Source organism: Sceloporus occidentalis, unplaced genomic scaffold (assembly GCF_023333645.1).
Source record: "Sceloporus occidentalis isolate IW3139 unplaced genomic scaffold, rSceOcc1.0.p SCAF_14, whole genome shotgun sequence".
In the NCBI taxonomy this organism is placed as follows: Eukaryota; Metazoa; Chordata; class Lepidosauria; order Squamata; family Phrynosomatidae; genus Sceloporus; species Sceloporus occidentalis.
The window spans coordinates 16,305,729-16,322,436 of NW_028316994.1; the positions used below are offsets into that span (position 1 = coordinate 16,305,729).

General features: G+C 45.9%; 3 protein-coding genes across 6 annotated transcripts in view; all 3 read right to left on the reverse strand.

The window, feature by feature from the left end:
* Nucleotides 1–3,158: 3,158 nt before the first annotated feature.
* Nucleotides 3,159–4,480, reverse strand: LOC149304270 (histone H4-like). The gene is made up of 2 exons (XM_089480121.1): nucleotides 4,217–4,480; nucleotides 3,159–3,539 (listed from the first exon to the last, which is right to left on the reverse strand). The coding sequence occupies exons 1-2, from the start codon at nucleotides 4,306–4,308 to the stop codon at nucleotides 3,212–3,214; spliced, it is 420 nt and encodes a 139-aa protein (XP_089336247.1). The 5' UTR covers nucleotides 4,309–4,480; the 3' UTR covers nucleotides 3,159–3,211.
* A 258-nt stretch (nucleotides 4,481–4,738) lies between these two features.
* LOC149304271 (histone H1.01-like) lies at nucleotides 4,739–5,941 on the reverse strand. The gene has a single exon (XM_089480115.1). It carries the CDS (start codon nucleotides 5,843–5,845, stop codon nucleotides 5,177–5,179), a length of 669 nt encoding a protein of 222 aa, XP_089336241.1. The 5' UTR covers nucleotides 5,846–5,941; the 3' UTR covers nucleotides 4,739–5,176.
* Nucleotides 5,942–9,607: 3,666 nt separating this feature from the next.
* Nucleotides 9,608–16,708, reverse strand: part of LOC149304272 (period circadian protein homolog 1-like) — a 40,118-nt gene continuing 33,017 nt past the window's right edge. For all 4 annotated transcript variants that reach the window (XM_089480061.1, XM_089480062.1, XM_089480059.1 and 1 more), the window contains 4 exons: nucleotides 16,418–16,598; nucleotides 15,240–15,432; nucleotides 14,252–14,402; nucleotides 9,608–12,889 (listed from right to left, as the gene is read on the reverse strand). In XM_089480061.1, coding sequence (XP_089336187.1) covers nucleotides 12,659–12,889; nucleotides 14,252–14,402; nucleotides 15,240–15,432; nucleotides 16,418–16,598 — 756 coding nt within the window. In that variant the 3' untranslated portion in view covers nucleotides 9,608–12,658. The remainder of the gene's footprint in view (nucleotides 12,890–14,251; nucleotides 14,403–15,239; nucleotides 15,433–16,417; nucleotides 16,599–16,708) is intronic.

The following is a 16,708-nucleotide window of genomic DNA, read 5'->3' on the forward strand; positions in this document are numbered from 1 at the left end:
TGACTCCAGCAGCTGCGAACCTCTCTTTTTATTTACTCCTCCGGATCGAGATTCCTCTTTCTGATTGGCTGATGTGTACTATGGAGCCTCCCGTCCAATGAGAGCGCGTCTCCGTCTAGCCAATCAGAGCGTGGAGTTCAAATAAACCAATGGCGTGGTCTTTTTTCACACTGCCCAATAGAAACGCGAGGTTTGGAGGCTTCCTATTTGCATATGCTGATTTTGGCAAAGGGGTGACGTCATGGTTTCGGAGGTTGCAGGAAATGGCGGGTTTTCTTTGTCTCTGAAAAGGACTTTTTTGGCTAGGGTTTTTTCCCCTTTAACGTATCTATGGTCTGTTTAAACATGTTTTCAGAAGGAAGAAAGCAAATGTATATATTTTCTCCCCCCAAAAAATAATATGGAAAAAAAATTACAGTCCTGGCTTCATTGTTAAATTAATTATTAATTATTAATTGATTAAAAAAACAGAGTCACTTCCTGCTAATACACACCTAAACTTTTTTTCCATATTATTTTTTTGGCGAAAAAATAATGTTACATATTTTTGTTTTCTTCCTTGCAAATTGTGCAGAAATTATGTATACAACAAACAATGGATACATTGAAAGGAAAAAAAATACTAGCCAAATTAAAAAAAATACTAGCCAATTATTATTATTGAGCGCTGTAAATTTACACAAAGCTGTACATACAATCAGTTAAAACAGATAAAATAAACCTGCCTAAGGAGTACATTCTACAAAAATAATTAAAATAATTAAATTTAGTACATATTAGTGCATGCTAACACTCAATAAAATAAGGCATACAACAAATTAAAATAACATTAGGTAGCAATCATGTAATGCCTGGGAACACTTCCCCAAACAATATCGTCTTTAACTCGGTATTATTATTATTATTATTATTATTATTATTATTTTGAGTTAAATAATTAAAAAAACACATTCTTTCTCGGTGTATACAATTCTGCACAATTTTTGAACAAAGAAAATAGAAATATATACCATTCCCCTCCTCCCCCCCCCAAAAAATAAAAAAGTTATCAGTCCTGGTTTTATTATTAAATAATTAAATAATAATTAAATTAAAATAATTAATTAAACACACACACACACTGTCTCTGTGTGTATACAATTCTGCATAATTTTTGAACAAAAAACCAAATGTGTAGCATCTGCCACCTTCCCCCCCCCCCCCAAAAAAAAAAAAACATTATGGGAAAACGTTGACATTTCTGGTTTTATTATTAAATAATCAAAATGCACAGAGTCACTTTCTGCAAATACAGACCGGAGAAGGAATTATCCAAAGTCATTCTGGATTTCTGTTCCTTCTCTGAGTAACTGGCACTTTCTCCTCCGAAGCGATGATCCGCACGCGCCGTTCCCAGACAACATCTGATATTTTATTTGTTTTAAACAGGAGCTTGAGAAGAAGAAATGTGGGACAAGGCTATAAAAGATTTGAAACACGGATTTAAAATAATTTAATTCAAAAAGGCCCCTCTAAGGGCCACCCACCTTTTCATGAAGAGAGTTGATGTCGAGGGAAATTAGTTTATCCTTATCCAAAAACCTGGCTGACTGAAAGCTAAATGGGAGTAGTACCATTTTCATTAGTGCAATGATTGGAGCATTTAGATGATTCTGGAGCCCACCTTTGAATCTGGATGCAGCCATAGAAACCCACCAGGTCACACTCTCTCAGCCTCCAAAGGCAACACCTTCCCTAGCAATCAATTAAGTTTAGAGACCCCAGTGGCCAGATTTGAAACATGGAGTGATAATGACTCCCACCAACATGTTTTTTAAAGCAGTGCCCTTTCATGTTATATTAAACCCAACAACATCCAAAATGCACAAAACAACGATGCCTTTATGGGACCAACCAAAATGCACAAAACACACCTTGCAAGCTTTTGAAGCTCCACTGGCTTCTTCATCAGGCAAGGCATTAAAAACCATACCGGGGGCGGGGGGGAATTGAAGATGTTAGTCACAGACCTGCATTTTGCTGTGTTTTGTTCTTGGTTCAGATCATGATGGAGGGCTATCTTTTGCAGGCTCCTCCTGGGCATTGAGGGTGGGGAAAGTCCAGGAAATTTCACATCCATTTGCAACAGAAAAAAGACACTTCCCTTGCAATCTAACACTTTTCTCCTGTATGGCTTTTTAACACCTTTGCCTGATGAAGAAGCCGGTGGAGCTTCAAAAGCTTGCAACATATATATTGTGCATTTTGGTTGGCCCCATGAAGGTATCACTGGTGGATTTTGGATGTTACTGGATTTGCTATATGGCCAACATGGCTACCCTTGGATGCCTGCTTATAGTGTAAACGTGTTGGGACTCCAACCTCTAGCTTTGGGGGCTCAAACAAAAACCCACCAAACAGTGTTATCTTTATAGGCCAGCTGAAATGCACAATAGACTTGTTGCAAGCTTTTTGAAGCTCCACCGGCTTCTCATCAGGCAAGGGGTCAAAAAGTCTCGCCTGATGAAGAAGCTGGTGGAGTTTCAAAAAGCTTGCAATGGCCTGTTACAGACTGCCAAAATAAAGCTGCTTTGGGTCTCTTTGGAGGTATTCTGTTTAAAATATGCATGCATCCTAAGAATCCGGAAGCTGCACCAAAGCTGCACTCCAGTGCTTAGGAATGGAGTGTGGCTTTGGCGCGACCTCCGGACTCTTAGGACCCATGCATCATTTAAATAGCATACCTCCAAAGAGACCCGAAGCAGCTTTATTTTGGCAGTCTGTAACAGGCCAATGTGTGTTTTGTGTGTTTCAGTTGGCTCCATAAAGGCATCAATGTCCTATGCATTTTTTAATGTTGTTGGCTTTAATGTAAGACGAAAGGACATGGCTTTAAGAAAACACGGTGGTGGGAGTCATTATCACTCCGTGTTTCAAATCTGGCCGCTGGTGGGTCTCTATAAACTATTGATTGCCAACAGAAAGTGCAGAGGAAGGTGTAGCCTTTGGAGCCTGAATGACCTACAGCTGCACCGATCCAAAGTTGGTCTCTAGAATCATCTAAAAGCTCAATTCACTGGATTAATGAAAACGGTACTGTTCTTCCATTTAGCTTCCAGTCAGCCAGCTTTTTCTATAAGGATAAATTAACTTCCCTTGACGTCAACTCTCTTCATGAAAAGATGTGTGGCCCTTAGAAGGGCCTTTTTGAATTTAATTTAATGTTGACCATCTAGCCTCCGAAGCCGTAGAGGGTCCTTCCCTGGCGCTTCAAGGCATAGACCACATCCATGGCGGTGACGGTCTTTCTTTTGGCGTGTTCAGTGTAAGTCACAGCATCGCGAATCACGTTCTCCAAAAACACCTTCAGGACTCCACGGGTCTCTTCATAAATCAGCCCCGAGATCCGCTTCACTCCTCCGCGGCGAGCCAAGCGGCGAATGGCGGGCTTAGTAATGCCCTGGATGTTGTCCCGGAGGACCTTCCGGTGCCGCTTGGCGCCCCCTTTCCCCAGGCCTTTACCTCCTTTCCCGCGTCCAGACATTCTAAGGAAGAACACTCTGCAAGAACAAATCGACAAAAGTGAAGGGGGAAGCCTTTCACTCCCTTTATATAAAGCACAATCCGACCAGAAAGAAAACTTAACCGCTCTAGCTGCGCTGCAACCGTATTGGTTAAACCATTGTTAGCTTTAGCCAATCAGATCCGCTGTCGCAGCCGCCCAATGAGAGCCTCTGAAACAAATCTCGCGAGCACAGCGCCCATTCTCAAAGACAAAGCAGCTCTCTCCTAGCCAATAGAAATCCAGCCTAGGAAATTCAAACCTCCTAACGGACACCCCGAAGCCGTCAGCCAATCAGAGCCGTCGGATTCGTCTATAAATTGGCTGCGGACGGCGGCTGTTTTGTACTTCTTGTCTTTCTGGGAGAAAGAGAACATGGCTCGTACGAAGCAGACGGCTCGCAAGTCTACCGGCGGGAAAGCGCCCCGTAAGCAGCTGGCCACCAAAGCTGCCCGAAAGAGCGCTCCAGCCACTGGGGGAGTGAAGAAGCCCCACCGCTACCGCCCGGGGACGGTGGCCCTGCGGGAGATCCGGCGCTACCAGAAGTCGACGGAACTCCTGATTCGGAAGCTGCCCTTCCAGCGCCTGGTGCGGGAGATCGCGCAGGACTTCAAGACGGACCTGCGCTTCCAGAGCTCTGCGGTGATGGCGCTGCAGGAGGCGAGCGAGGCTTACCTGGTGGGGCTCTTCGAGGACACCAACCTCTGCGCCATCCACGCCAAGAGGGTCACCATCATGCCCAAGGACATCCAGCTGGCCAGGCGCATCCGCGGGGAGAGGGCTTAAGGCGGCTGGTACACGGATCACACAATCTTTAAAGCAAACAAACCCAAAGGCTCTTTTAAGAGCCACTACGTCTTCACAGAAAGCGCTGAGAAGAACACTTCTGTCCCATTTATACAAACCCGAGGCCACACTTCTTCAAGTGGCTTCCAACTTGGGAACAAATCAATCCTTAGGATAAGGCAGTGTGACTTAGTTATCGCGGGTGCTTGCGGGTCACTTAGTTCCCTGCCCAGAAATTGTAATTCTGTATTTTGAGTACCCGCCTTGAATGCCATTGTAGCAGAAAGGCGGGATATAGATCTTTCTGTACTGCCTCCCAGTAAACAAGGGCTTTCCCCAGGCTAATAAAACCAATTCAGCAATAAAGGGGAGGTTTATATAGAATTAAGAACTTTCAAGATACTCCTTTTTAATCGTGTTGAAACGACCCTGTGACCTTCCTTCTATGGGAGTATCCCACCTCCCAGGCATTTGGGCCGACTGTCTTCCCAGTCTCAACACTCAAAACCAGTTTGCCACGTTGACACTTTATGGCTTCTAATCTACTTCACTGTTTTTATCCAAAGAAGGGAAAGGGCCAAACCACTTTCCCTCCGAAGGAAACTGAAGCCTTTACTTTATTCCCGCAATTCGCTTTCAATAAAGTTTAGAAGCTTTCCGCCAGATTTGGGGAAACGCTTTCCCTCGCGATCTGTTTCGGACTCATTTTATTAAAAGCAGCCCAGATCTAAAGCCTCTCATGTCTCTAGTGAAATATCAGCACTTTCTCGGAAGTTGTGGGTGGCTCTTAAAAGAGCCTTTTGGGGGTTTAAAGGACCAGAGGCAGAAGCAGAGTCGCCCTTCCTCCCTCTACTTCTTCTTGGGGGCGGCCTTCTTGGGCTTCGCCGTCTTGGCCTTGGGGGTCTTGGGCTTGGCTTTGGCCGCCTTCGCCTTGGCGGGGCTTTTGGCCGCTGGTTTTTTGGCCTTGGCGGCCGCTTTAGGCTTCTTCGCCGCCGCTGCCTTCTTTGCCGCGGCGGGCTTCTTGGCCACTTTCTTGACGCTCTTCTTGGCCGCGGAGGCTCCCACCGCCTTCTTCATCCCCTTCTTGGCCGCGCTGGCGGGCTTCTTGGCGGCCGGCTTCTTCGCCTTGGAAGCGGCAGCGGCGGGCTTCTTCTTGGCGGGCTTCTCTTTCCCCTCAGCCTTGCTCTTGTTGAGCTTGAAGGAGCCCGAGGCGCCGGTGCCCTTGGTCTGCACCAGCGTCCCTTTGGTCACCAGGCTCTTCAGGCCCAGCTTGATGCGGCTATTGTTCTTCTCCACGTCGTAACCGGCGGCAGCTAGGGACTTCTTGAGGGCGGCTAAGGAGACTCCGCCGCGCTCCTTGGAAGCAGACACGGCTTGGGTCAACAGCTCTGTGACGCTAGGGCCGGAAGGCTTGCGAGCCTTGGTGGCAGAACCCCCGGCAGCCTTCTTGGCCTTCTTGGCGGGGGCTTTGACAGCTGGCAAGGCGGCCACCGGAGCGGCAGGAACCTCCTCAGTCATGGCTCTTCCCTTCTTCTCCTTCTCTTCCTTCTTGGGCGGCGAAAGACGCTTCTTCTTCTTCTCCTCAAAGAGCACTTTCCGATCCTCTCTTCTCGGCCGCCGACGCGGAATGGACGCGAGCGAGGGAGCCGCCGGCTATTTATAGGGGCGGAGCTGCGCGCTGATTGGTCGGTTTCTGCCCGGGCTCTTTCCCTGACAGCCAGATGCTGCTCTGACTCTTTGCAACTTGCATTTTTGTGTTTCTTGATCGGCACAAAAGTATCAATTAATCGAAAACCAGACCACGGATTTTTCCCATTCCAAAAGCGATCGATAGAAGAGGTAATGGGCTTTCCAAAGAGACCCTTGCCTGGCCCCGGAAGGACGAGGGCAGCCGGTAAACGGAGGGAGAACTCAGCCTCTGCTGGTTCCTTTTGCAGGGAAATTTGCAAAGTTCTGCTTTTAGGGGAAAATGGCAAATAATCCTTTAAATCCACAGCCCCGAATTGCCTCCAGGGCAGTAGCCCCGAGGGTCTGCTTGCCCTCGGCGAAGAAAGGAGAGGTTTTCGGTGGATAACTTTGTGGCAATCGCTGGTTTCAGGGAGTCAAGTAACACATCTGACAAAGGGCTTGAGTCTAAATTGATCTATGGCATCTCGACGACTTGGGACCCAGAAAAGGAGGGGGAAATGGGATATTTTAGGGGGTTTGATATCGGGAAGCAGCCTAGTTTGCAAAACAGGCGTCCAAAATTAATATAGGTTTTTAAACTTTGTTTGCAAGATCTTTGGAAAGCCATTTAATGTTAGGCAACACTTGCTCTGCTCTCCCTCTTATTCTCTTAGGAACTTCCTTGTGCAACTGATGAGTCCTTGATCCCAAGGGCTGTAATTAGACCAATTAAACCTATTTAACTCATATGGCTTTTAAAAATCAAATTAAGGTATAAGCAAGAAGTGGGGTAGAGTGGTTTGAGTGTTGGACTATGACCCTTTTGTCTATTGTTGTTGTTGTGTGCCTTCAAGCCCTTTCTGACTTACTGCAACCCTAAATTTTCTTGGGGTTTCTTGGCAAGAGTTGTTCAGAGGAGGTTTGCCATTGCCTTTCCTTGAGGCTGAGAGAGTGTGACTTGCCCAAGGTCACCCAATGGGTTTCACGGCTGAGCTGGGAACCGAACCCTGGCTTCCAGAGTCCAGATCCAACTTTCCAACCACGATGCCACCCTGGCTTTCAGGCTGTGACTCTGGACACCAGGATTTGAATCCATTCCTGGCCATGGAAACTCACTAGGAGCCTTTGACCAAGTCACACTCTCTCAGCCTCAGAGGCAGCCAAGGTCAAACTGCCTCTCAACAAATCTTGCCAAGAAAACCCTGTGATACATTCACTTTAGGGCAGTGGTTCCCAACCTTCCTAATGCCTCAACCCTTTCATACAGTTCCTCATGTTGTGGTGACCCCCCAACCATAAAATTATTTTTCTCTCAGTTCCTAAGACCACTGACAGAGAAAGCTAAATGCATCACAGAACTACAATGCCCAGAATTCCATAGTAATGAACCATGGCAGTCAAACTGCATTATTCCTGCAGTGCAAATGCAGCCTGGGTTTGTTTCTTAACGGTTGTAAGCCACCTTGAGTCCTGAATTGAAGCCCTGTAGTCCTAGTCCAATATAGAAAAGGTGGATGATGGTGATGACAATGATAATAATAATTTTTAAAAGAAAAGAAAAAACCCTCCACATTGATATTCATCACACTCTCACAGTGGCCAGAAGAACAGAACTTGCTTATCTGGTGTATCATTAGCAGTAGCCAACACAGAACAGAGGTCCGAAACGCACTGCAGAAATAGTCCTGTTTGAGACCGCTTTAACTGCCCTGCCTTGGTGCTAGGGAATCCTGGGAATTGCAGTTTGTTGGGGCACCAGTGCTCTCTCTGACAGAACAACACTTCCCAGGATCCCCTAACACTGAGCCAGGGCAGTTAAAGCTGTCCCAAACTGGATTATTTCTGCGGCGTGTGTTGGGCCACATTTACACTTTGGGCAAAGGTTAGTTTCCCATCATCTCACCAACCAACGCATGGGTTTTGATTGCTCCCACTTTCTAGATTAGTGCTTCTGTGACTTTTTCATGTTGGAGTGGCCAACTATTTCTTTTTCTTACTATGTCAGGGACAGCTACCATAATTGGCACATAATTGGACTACAACTGTTTCTTTCCTGGAAACCATTTGGGGACCCCTGCTTGGACTTAACTGCCCTCAAGTCAATCCCAAATCATGGTGAACCTGTGGATGAGACATCTCCAAGATCCCCTTGTCCTCCACTGTCTTGCTCTTTGAGATCCAGGCCCCTGAATCCCTGATTTGAGTCCATCCATCTGGCATTTGGTCTTCCTCTCTTTCTGCCAACTTCTACGTTCCCTAACATTATTGTATTTTCTAGCAACCAATGCCTTCTCATGTTGTGGCCAAAGTACAACAGCCTCAGTTTGACCATCTTGGCTTCCAGGGAGAGTTCTGTCTTGATCTGTCTGGGGACCCATTTGTTTGTCCTTTTGGCTGTCCATGGGATCCTCAGCACTCTTCTCCAGCACCACCATCTCAGATGACTTGATGTTCCTTTTATCAGCCTTTTTTTCACCATTTCATCTCACATCCGTACGTAGTGACTGTATATATGGGTTGTATATGTGTGTATATTCTTTCTGCCTTACCAAGCATTATTGTCTTTTCTAGCGACTTCTATCATCTCACTCTATGGCAAAAGTACAATTTTTGTGGACCAATAAACGGTCCAGTTTTGACATCTTGGCTTCTAGGGAGAGTTAAGATGTGATTTGCTCTTGGAGCCATTTATTTGCCTTTATCCATGGGATCCTCAGTCCTCTTCTCTAGCAACACATCTCAAATCTTTGTTTGTATGTACATGGTGTTGGGGGATACTATGGCTTGGATGATCCTGACTTTAATACTCAGTGGTATATCTTTACTCTTTAGGATCCTTTCTAGTTCGTTCATGGCTGTCCTTCCCATTCTTAGTCTTATTCTTACCTCTTGGCTGCAGTCACTATTCTGACCAATGTTTGATCCCAGAAAGGGGGAATCTTTTATCTGTTTCAATTCCCTCATTGTGTGGGTTGAATTTATGCATTTCTTCTGTGGTTATTATTTTTATTTTCTTTATGTTCAGCATTAAGCTTACCTTTCATCTTTGGTCTTCTTTAGTTGTTGTTCCAAGTCTGTTTTCCACTAGTAATATAGTGTCGTCTGCATATCTAAGATAGTTGGTGTTCCTCCCTATCTTGGGCTATTATGGATTTAATTTATATGCCTCTTTTCTCCTTGTGTGGGATCCCAGGTGGCTTTCTTGTCTTTCTCCTTGCATGGGACCCAAGGCAGTTCAAGGCTAAAACAACAACCAACCAACCAGATGTATATATTTAGTCTTTTGCAAATGGTTTTAAACCGTATAGAACATTACATTGTTTTTTTTTTAAAATAATGACATATGTGTCTGTGTTGTTTTTAAAACACTGTGCACTGCACAACATTGCTGTATGTGCAATGGTAAAAAAATTCACCCCTGATGCAGATGTAAAGACATAACAGAACTGCAGTCTGGAAATGAAAAGGAGGCGAGAAAATCCAAGAGGGAAGCAGACGTCCCTGTGAGCTTCAAATCTAAAATATTGGGAAATATTCTCACCGGCTCCAATTGCTGGCCTCTCTTTCACACCGTTTTCTCCTTTCCCCAAATCACAGCCTGGACTCAGTGAGTGAAAAGACAAAAGTGCCTTTATTTGGGTACAGAATCAGATCCACATAAGTTGCACACAAATGCAAACACAGTAGAGAGATTCCCACACATGCGCACACACACAAACCCCTCCGAAAATAGAGGTGGGTGGATGGGGAAGGGGGACCTCTGGTTTTGTACAAAAATAAAATCTCTATCGGCACAGAAACAAACATGGTAAACGTTTCTTTTTAGTCTCCCCACCTCCATTTTTTTAACCCTGTTGTCGGCTGAGAAGTTGGCCAACCCCAACGGGTGCTTCTTTGGAAATGAAGGCAGGGAGGAAAAGGGGGCGGCAGGTTTCTTATGGCGTCAAGCCATAGCCTTGTACAAAAATGGTTATACCCTAGATCCATGTATGCTTCCTTCCAGAGGAGCAAGAGATGCTTTCCTCCCATGGCCATCTAGGAGGGAAGAAAAACACTGCTGGCGACAAGCAGCATCTTCCATTTGCCAAAGCTCCATTAAGATAAGATTCTCCCAGCATTCCAAAGGCAGGAAAGGAAGGAGAAACATTTTTTTGGGGGGGGGAGAATACCAAAAACAGAAAGTAACAATGACATCGACATCTCAAATTCAACCCTCTCTTACCTCCAAGGCACAAGGACCAAGTTTTCCTTTCACTCATGAACATGTGTACATTGCAGATCACTCTCCTTCATACACATCTGGGCCAATGACAAAAATTAGGAACCCTTAACTAAGAAATTGAACAGTGTCACTCCAGGTGTGAGCAATGTGTGCTCCTGGGGCTGCAAAGGGCCTTCCAAGTCTATTTTGGTGGCCCCAACCCATCAAAATGCCGTTTTTCTCCCTCCCCCCAATGAATCCTGGAAGCTTCCACAAAGAGCAATGTATACCTTTTAAACAGGTCGTAAGGACCTCACACCGTTTTAAAATTTTAAAACTATGCATTCTTAAAAACTAACTTCTTGCCACTTGGTGGGATTTTAAAACATTGGCAGTCTATTATGTTGCTCCCCGACAGAGAAAATATACCCCTACAGCTGCCACCAGTTGCCTGCCCCTGCTTTATACAAAGGAAAGCATGCAGAGCAATCAGAATATAAAGGATTTCTCCCCCTTGGCAATACACAATGTGTCCTGCTGACATTTGCCTCCATCAGTGTTGGGCTGAGAACTGTGAAGAGTCCTGTGAAGGAAGAGTGGAGACGCCCCACAAGAAAGAAGGGAGAAATAAATATGCTTTAATCAGTCCCATTACTAAGTGTTCCTTGCCTCAGTGAATATTTGCAGAGTCCTTAATAGAAATAATGAATTTGCTTTTGTATGCCTTCAAGGTTTTTCTTCCAATATAAAGCAACCTCATTACAGGGTTTGCATAGCATGCTTTATTCAGAAGATGTTTGCCCTTGCTTTCCTCCTCATCAGTGTGATTTGCCCACAGTCAAGGAAGAATTTGTATCCTGGTCTTTAGAGTCCTGGTCTAACACACAAACCACTACAATGCACAATACATTCAGGCCCTTTCATGTTTAAGTGCTCTTATGCTGCAGCCCAAAACTAAAAAGATAATCTATGTGAAAGATGGCACCTTCTAAGGACCCACAGCAACTGGGCAATTCACCATTGTGCACTGCCAAGCCATATTCATGCTTGCTTCTCTCAGGTGGAAAGGGAGCTCTCTTGACCCCAATATTGACTCTGGTGGCGCAGTTCTCTCACTGGAAGAGGAGCAGTCACATTGCCTACTGCAGACATAAGGAAACAGCTCACGTGAACCATCAGTTGCTAGGGTTTTTCCTCACTAAGCACATGCACAAATAATGCTTTTGGATGGATGCTACAGAGGATTAATCGGAAGAGGGAAACAGATCCTAAGAAAAAGCAATTGCAAATTTATCCTAAAGGACAAACAAGGATGGAGTCATAGCCAGCTCCAACACCCAAAATCACTGTGGGCAAACCAAAGACTCTGAAGAGGGGGATACGGCCTCCTTGCTAAGAATTTCAGTGCCCCAGTCACAGAAGAAAGGGATGCTGTTAAGCGTTCCCACTTTCTCATCAGAATAATTTTAAAATGTTTCTATGCAACCAATGTGCTCCCTTCCCTTCGTACTGACTTGCGATTGGTGGCTAGAGGCAACACTGGCATCAGGAAATATTGGGAATGGAGAAAGAGACACAGCAATGTCAACACAGCATTTTGAAGCCAATGCTTTTCTCCCAGGAGATCGTGGCTGCATTGCATGGAGAAAACCAGCCTTATTTAAAGGGCAGGATAAACGCAGGAAAGATGGCAGGGCAATGGGATCATAGTGTATTCCTTCAGAAAGGCACCAGCCTCTCCAGTGGAAGGTAGGTAACATCTAGCACCCTCACCATGATTCCTGCCGCTCCCTTTCTATGTTCTCCACAAGCTGGTTCAGAGCTGGCAATGCAAAGTCTCGCTGTGGCAAGATCGCATGGAAAAGGGAGGAGAAACACTTAGGGAAGGCTGGCATGAGTGTCCACAGGCCAGGCCCAATCACTCTCTTTTATTATCAGTGCTGCAAACAGCTGAGCGCAGCTGCACATCAGTAAAAAAAGAAGCAAATAATAATAATAATAATAATAAAGTACACACCATCCAATGATAGTTTTGCAAAAATAAATACATAAAAATTCAGGTTCCCTCCCGCCCAAAGTCAAGGGCTCTCCAGGTCCAAATCCTCAATAAGGCAGCAAGGACAGGGAGGGCTGGTCCAGGTGAAGCAGATGAAGGTCAGACGGGACACTCCCTGGAGGCACTCCAGTCCAGAGTTCCATGGCAGAACGAGCTGGTCCTTGGCTCATCATCCCAAAATGTTCTCTCTCCTGTGGAGCAGATGGCCAGCCAGGGCCCAAGAGAACCCCACAAGTCTAACCGCCTCTCCCCACGGCCATCCAAGGCAGAGGGAGGCAGAGCTGTAGCAAGAGCAGGCGGGATGCTTGCATGAGTTGCAGCAAGTTCCTGCCTCTTGCGTCCCTGTGCAGGGCAAGCAAAAGCAGCCCTGGCTTTGGGAAACCAGTCCATAGTTCAGCCAAAGGGCTTAGCCTGAGTTCTCCTCTTGCGCCTCCACCTGTGGCAGCTGCCCCCCTCTCGCTCCTCCGGCCTCCTCCTCCTCCATGGCCATTTCTGGGGGCAAGGTTGGCAGGCAGACTTGCCCTCCGTTGCCCTCTTCCATGGGCTCCAACATGCCATTCAAGTCCATGTCATGGATCTCAACATCGTACAAAGGAGTTACTTTGGAGGCTGGGTTGCTTCCACAATCAACACAGGCCTGCAGCATGAGAAGAAGAGGATAGAAGGGAGAAGGTGAGTGAGTTTATTGCTGCCTCTCTGCTTCATGCTTTTTTTTTGGGGGGGGGGGGATCTGGTTGCATTCCCACTGCACAATTATAGCATTCTGATTCCACTTTAACTCCCATGGCTCTAGATTTCCTAGATTTCTAATGTAGGGACTTAGTGCATTTCCTCAAATTACAGCATTAGAGCTGGCAGAGAAGTCACAAAAGTACAAATCTTGGGAGTTTTATAGGATGGATCCCAAACAACTAAAGTGATATGAAACCAATATAATAATGTAGTGTGGAAACCAATATGACTCTCACATGAAGTTTAGGGTCGTTGTATCTGTCTAGATTCTGGATAACAGGATTTTACCCTTGGATTTTAGACAGCACATCCAGGATAAAATATTTAAACCAGAGCACACACACATATGAGTAATAGAAACCAATGCATAAAATGTGATTGAGAACAAAGGCCAACTTGCTAACATTTCTAAATAAGAGTGGGGCGAGAAGCATAGAGCACACTAGAGCTTGCTGGACCACAACTCTCATCATCCCTCGGGAGCAAGGCCAACATTCAGGGAGAATGAGCAGACCATCTGATTAGGATTGCTTTTGGACTCCTCCCTTCTGCACATACTCCAAATTTGCTGGCTATCCCATTCTTTTTGGATTGATCTTGAAAGCTAACCAGGGTCAGGCCTGGTTAATACTTGGGAGACCACCAAGGAATACCTGGTGCTGTAGCTTGTATTTGAGAGGAAGAAGAGACAAAATCTAGAGAGTGCCCAATAGAATTCACAGGCGAAAAGGGAAACACGTCTCCAAGTGCTCACTATTTTTATTTTGGAGAAGGTACATTTTGGCCTATATAGAAAGGAGGCGGATTTGTTCTCTGTTGCCCCAGAATGTAGGAGCAGATCTAATGGTCGAAAATTACAGGAGGGCAGACTTTGAGTAACATTATACAGAACATCCGGATGGTGAGAATGGTTGGGCAATGTCACTTTCTTGGGATGTCTTAAAAAAGAAGCTGGACAGCTCCCCCCTGGAGATAGGTGCTCTAGCTGGAGTCCCTGCATTGAGCAGGGAGTAAGGACCCTTTCCAAGTCTATGCTTCCATGATTCTGTTCCTCTGCTAAGTAATCCCAATGGAATTCATGGGTTTGCAATGCGTCAACAGGCACATGGCATCAAAGAAGAGAAGTCTCTTTCACTGGGAGTTGGAGTCCAGAAACACCTGGAGGACCACAGGTCCTCCAGCCATGCTTGCTCAACGACACATGCATCGTTCCCCTGCCTACACTGTACTCTTTCCTGTGCCCACAATGCACCATTGCATCCCTTACCTTGATGTTGATCGCTTTGGGCAAGATCCCCTTTTGGACCCAAGAGTGCACTTCGGCCAACTCCTTCTTCTGCTCCTCCGTAAACCTGGGCTGTCGCTTCTGCATCTGCTTCAACTTGTCCCGGTCCTCCTTCAACACCGTCTCTATGTCCCTGCAGAGTAGAAGTGAGCAAATGGGTCAGGAATGGTTGCAAAGGCCTGTGTTCAAATGGAGGAGACGCCTCCTCGCTGTGGTACCAAGAGCCAAAGAACTGGCCCCACGGACTGTTTGGGGGAGGAAAACAAAATAGTGAGAGAGTCAAAGTCTGCCCCTCTGAATTTCAAATCCCCTCCCTTTACCAAACTATACAAGCCTTTAAAAAGAAAGTAAAAAAACTAGTAGACCTATTCAGACTCACTGACCACACTTCTAAATGATAGCAACATAAGCAGATGCTTCAGTTTTACTGCTTTTCGTGCTTTGTCCTCTGTTTGCTAATTCTGCATGTCACAAAGTTTTGTTTATTTATTTAGAGAATTTGTAGTCTATTCTTCAGCCAAAAAGGCTCCCAGAGCAGCTGAAAATTTGCTAATTTGCCAGTTCCCTGCCCCTCGGCCTTACAATTTAAAAAGAAACATAAGGAAAAGAGAATGGCAATGGAGGGAGGAAATTAAGTCCAGGAAGTACTGGCTTCTGTTCTCTCCCTCAGAAGCCACAACAGAAAATGAACTTTACAATACTGCTCAGGTCGTTTGAGGATTAAATTGGCACTACACTGGTTTGCATAAGTTAGCTGCTCAGAGGAGGCCCACCCACAGCTACTTCTGCTGCAAATCAAACTTGCAACTGCTTCACTGTGGTAGCAACATTCTCCACTAAGTAACCCCACAGCTAGGGTTCAGGGATGCAAAGCAAAAGGGACAGTGAATGGCAGAAGAAAGTCCCAGGGGAATGGCTGACAGAAGGACTGGAGCTATCCAGCCATGATATGGGATTTGGGTCTCCTTACCTGGAAGGGAGCTGATAGGTCATCATGACCTTGTCATCAGTGTTGGCCATCAGCAGCCAGATCGGGTCCTGCAGGACATACTTGATGAAATGTTCATTGTCCTCTACCTCTGTGTGCTTCTTGCCTCGTAGGTCATTCTCAGAGGAGTCAATGCTGCCAAAGTATTTGCTGGTGTTGCTACTCTTGCTGCTGGCTGAAAGGATGGGAAGGAGGGAGGGAAAAAAAGAAGCTTGTCAAAACTCATCTGTGTGAGAATGAGAAATCTCACACAGCAGAGCCATTAGCAATAGGGCAGGACTAATCAGCTAACTGGCACAAAACAAGTCAGAATCCTGGTGTTTAGTACATGCATGGATGGAGCTTCTAGGAAATGAGAGACCTTTTTTTAACAGGGACAAGAGGCAAATGATCTACATCTGTGCATCTCAGGCTGATTTAGGGGACCAGTAATTATGTTTTTCCAATGTGCCAGGAAACAGCACCTGGGCACAGTTGCATTTTTCCATAATGAAATGTCACCTGGGACCAAAGGCAAATGGCTCAGACTGGTCCAGGGACCACTACCTTTGAGTAGTATTGGTCTACAAGACTACATTAATCTGGTAAGCATCCATTCATTGCACAATGGTTGTCGGGCCTTCCAATGAAAATGCAGGAGTTGTCTGGACATTTTCAGCCACAAGGTGTGCAAGTCCCACTCCCACGACACACAGCAGCCTAGAAACAAGCATACAATGCCAGCTGGTGGTCCTCAAACCTTCCTCAGTAAGTGGCTAAGAATATAATCCTCAGAAGCCCTTTTCATGCTTTTTAGATAACAGTTGAGAACAGCAGCACCATAACTAGGAAAACGTTTCCTCTGCATTGACTAGCAGCTGTAGTTCCCTGGCCCTGCTCCTCAAATCAACTGACATTAGAAGGGGAGTTGAAGAGCACAGCCCACATCAGTCGTTCAGTACCGAGAGCTCTGGCACCAGGACAACTCCACTCCCTTTGTATTGTATTGTATTGTTTTGGTTTATTTATACCTCACATTTTCTGCAAAGCTTTACCCCATTTTGCTACTGGAAATGTCAGAAACTGAGTCCAAGTGAGCACAAAGTAAAACAATGCTGGAAGCTGGCCTGCAAAAAATAGCAAACAAACACATAAATTCAGACTCAAGGAACACGACTTACTGGTGCCACTAGCAGAAGTGCTGCCCCCATTGGAGCCGGAGCCCATGGAGTCAGAAGCAGCTGAGCCACTGCCTGATGCAGCAGACCCCGTGCCAGAGCGTGAGTCCTCCTGAAGGAGTAGATCCAGGAGATCACTGGAACTGGACAGAGCATCGTTGTTGGAGGAGTCGTGCGCTTCCACCTGCAAGGGGATGGTAGGAAGTGATGGAAAAGGATGAGAAGAGGCTCCCAATAGAAACAATCCTGTCCTTCTCACCCCAACCATCACACCAGAATAATGCCTCTCACATC

Bases quoted from the DNA above. Each gene is read 5' to 3' on its own strand.
- LOC149304270 (XM_089480121.1), bottom strand. From the start codon at position 4,308: ATGCGCCTGGCCAGCTGGATGTCCTTGGGCATGATGGTGACCCTCTTG. The intron at 3,540-4,216 runs GTAAGCCTCGCT...TTGTTCTTGCAG, and splicing joins TCCTCGAAGAGCCCCACCAG to AGTGTTCTTCCTTAGAATGT.
- LOC149304271 (XM_089480115.1), bottom strand. From the start codon at position 5,845: ATGACTGAGGAGGTTCCTGCCGCTCCGGTGGCCGCCTTGCCAGCTGTC.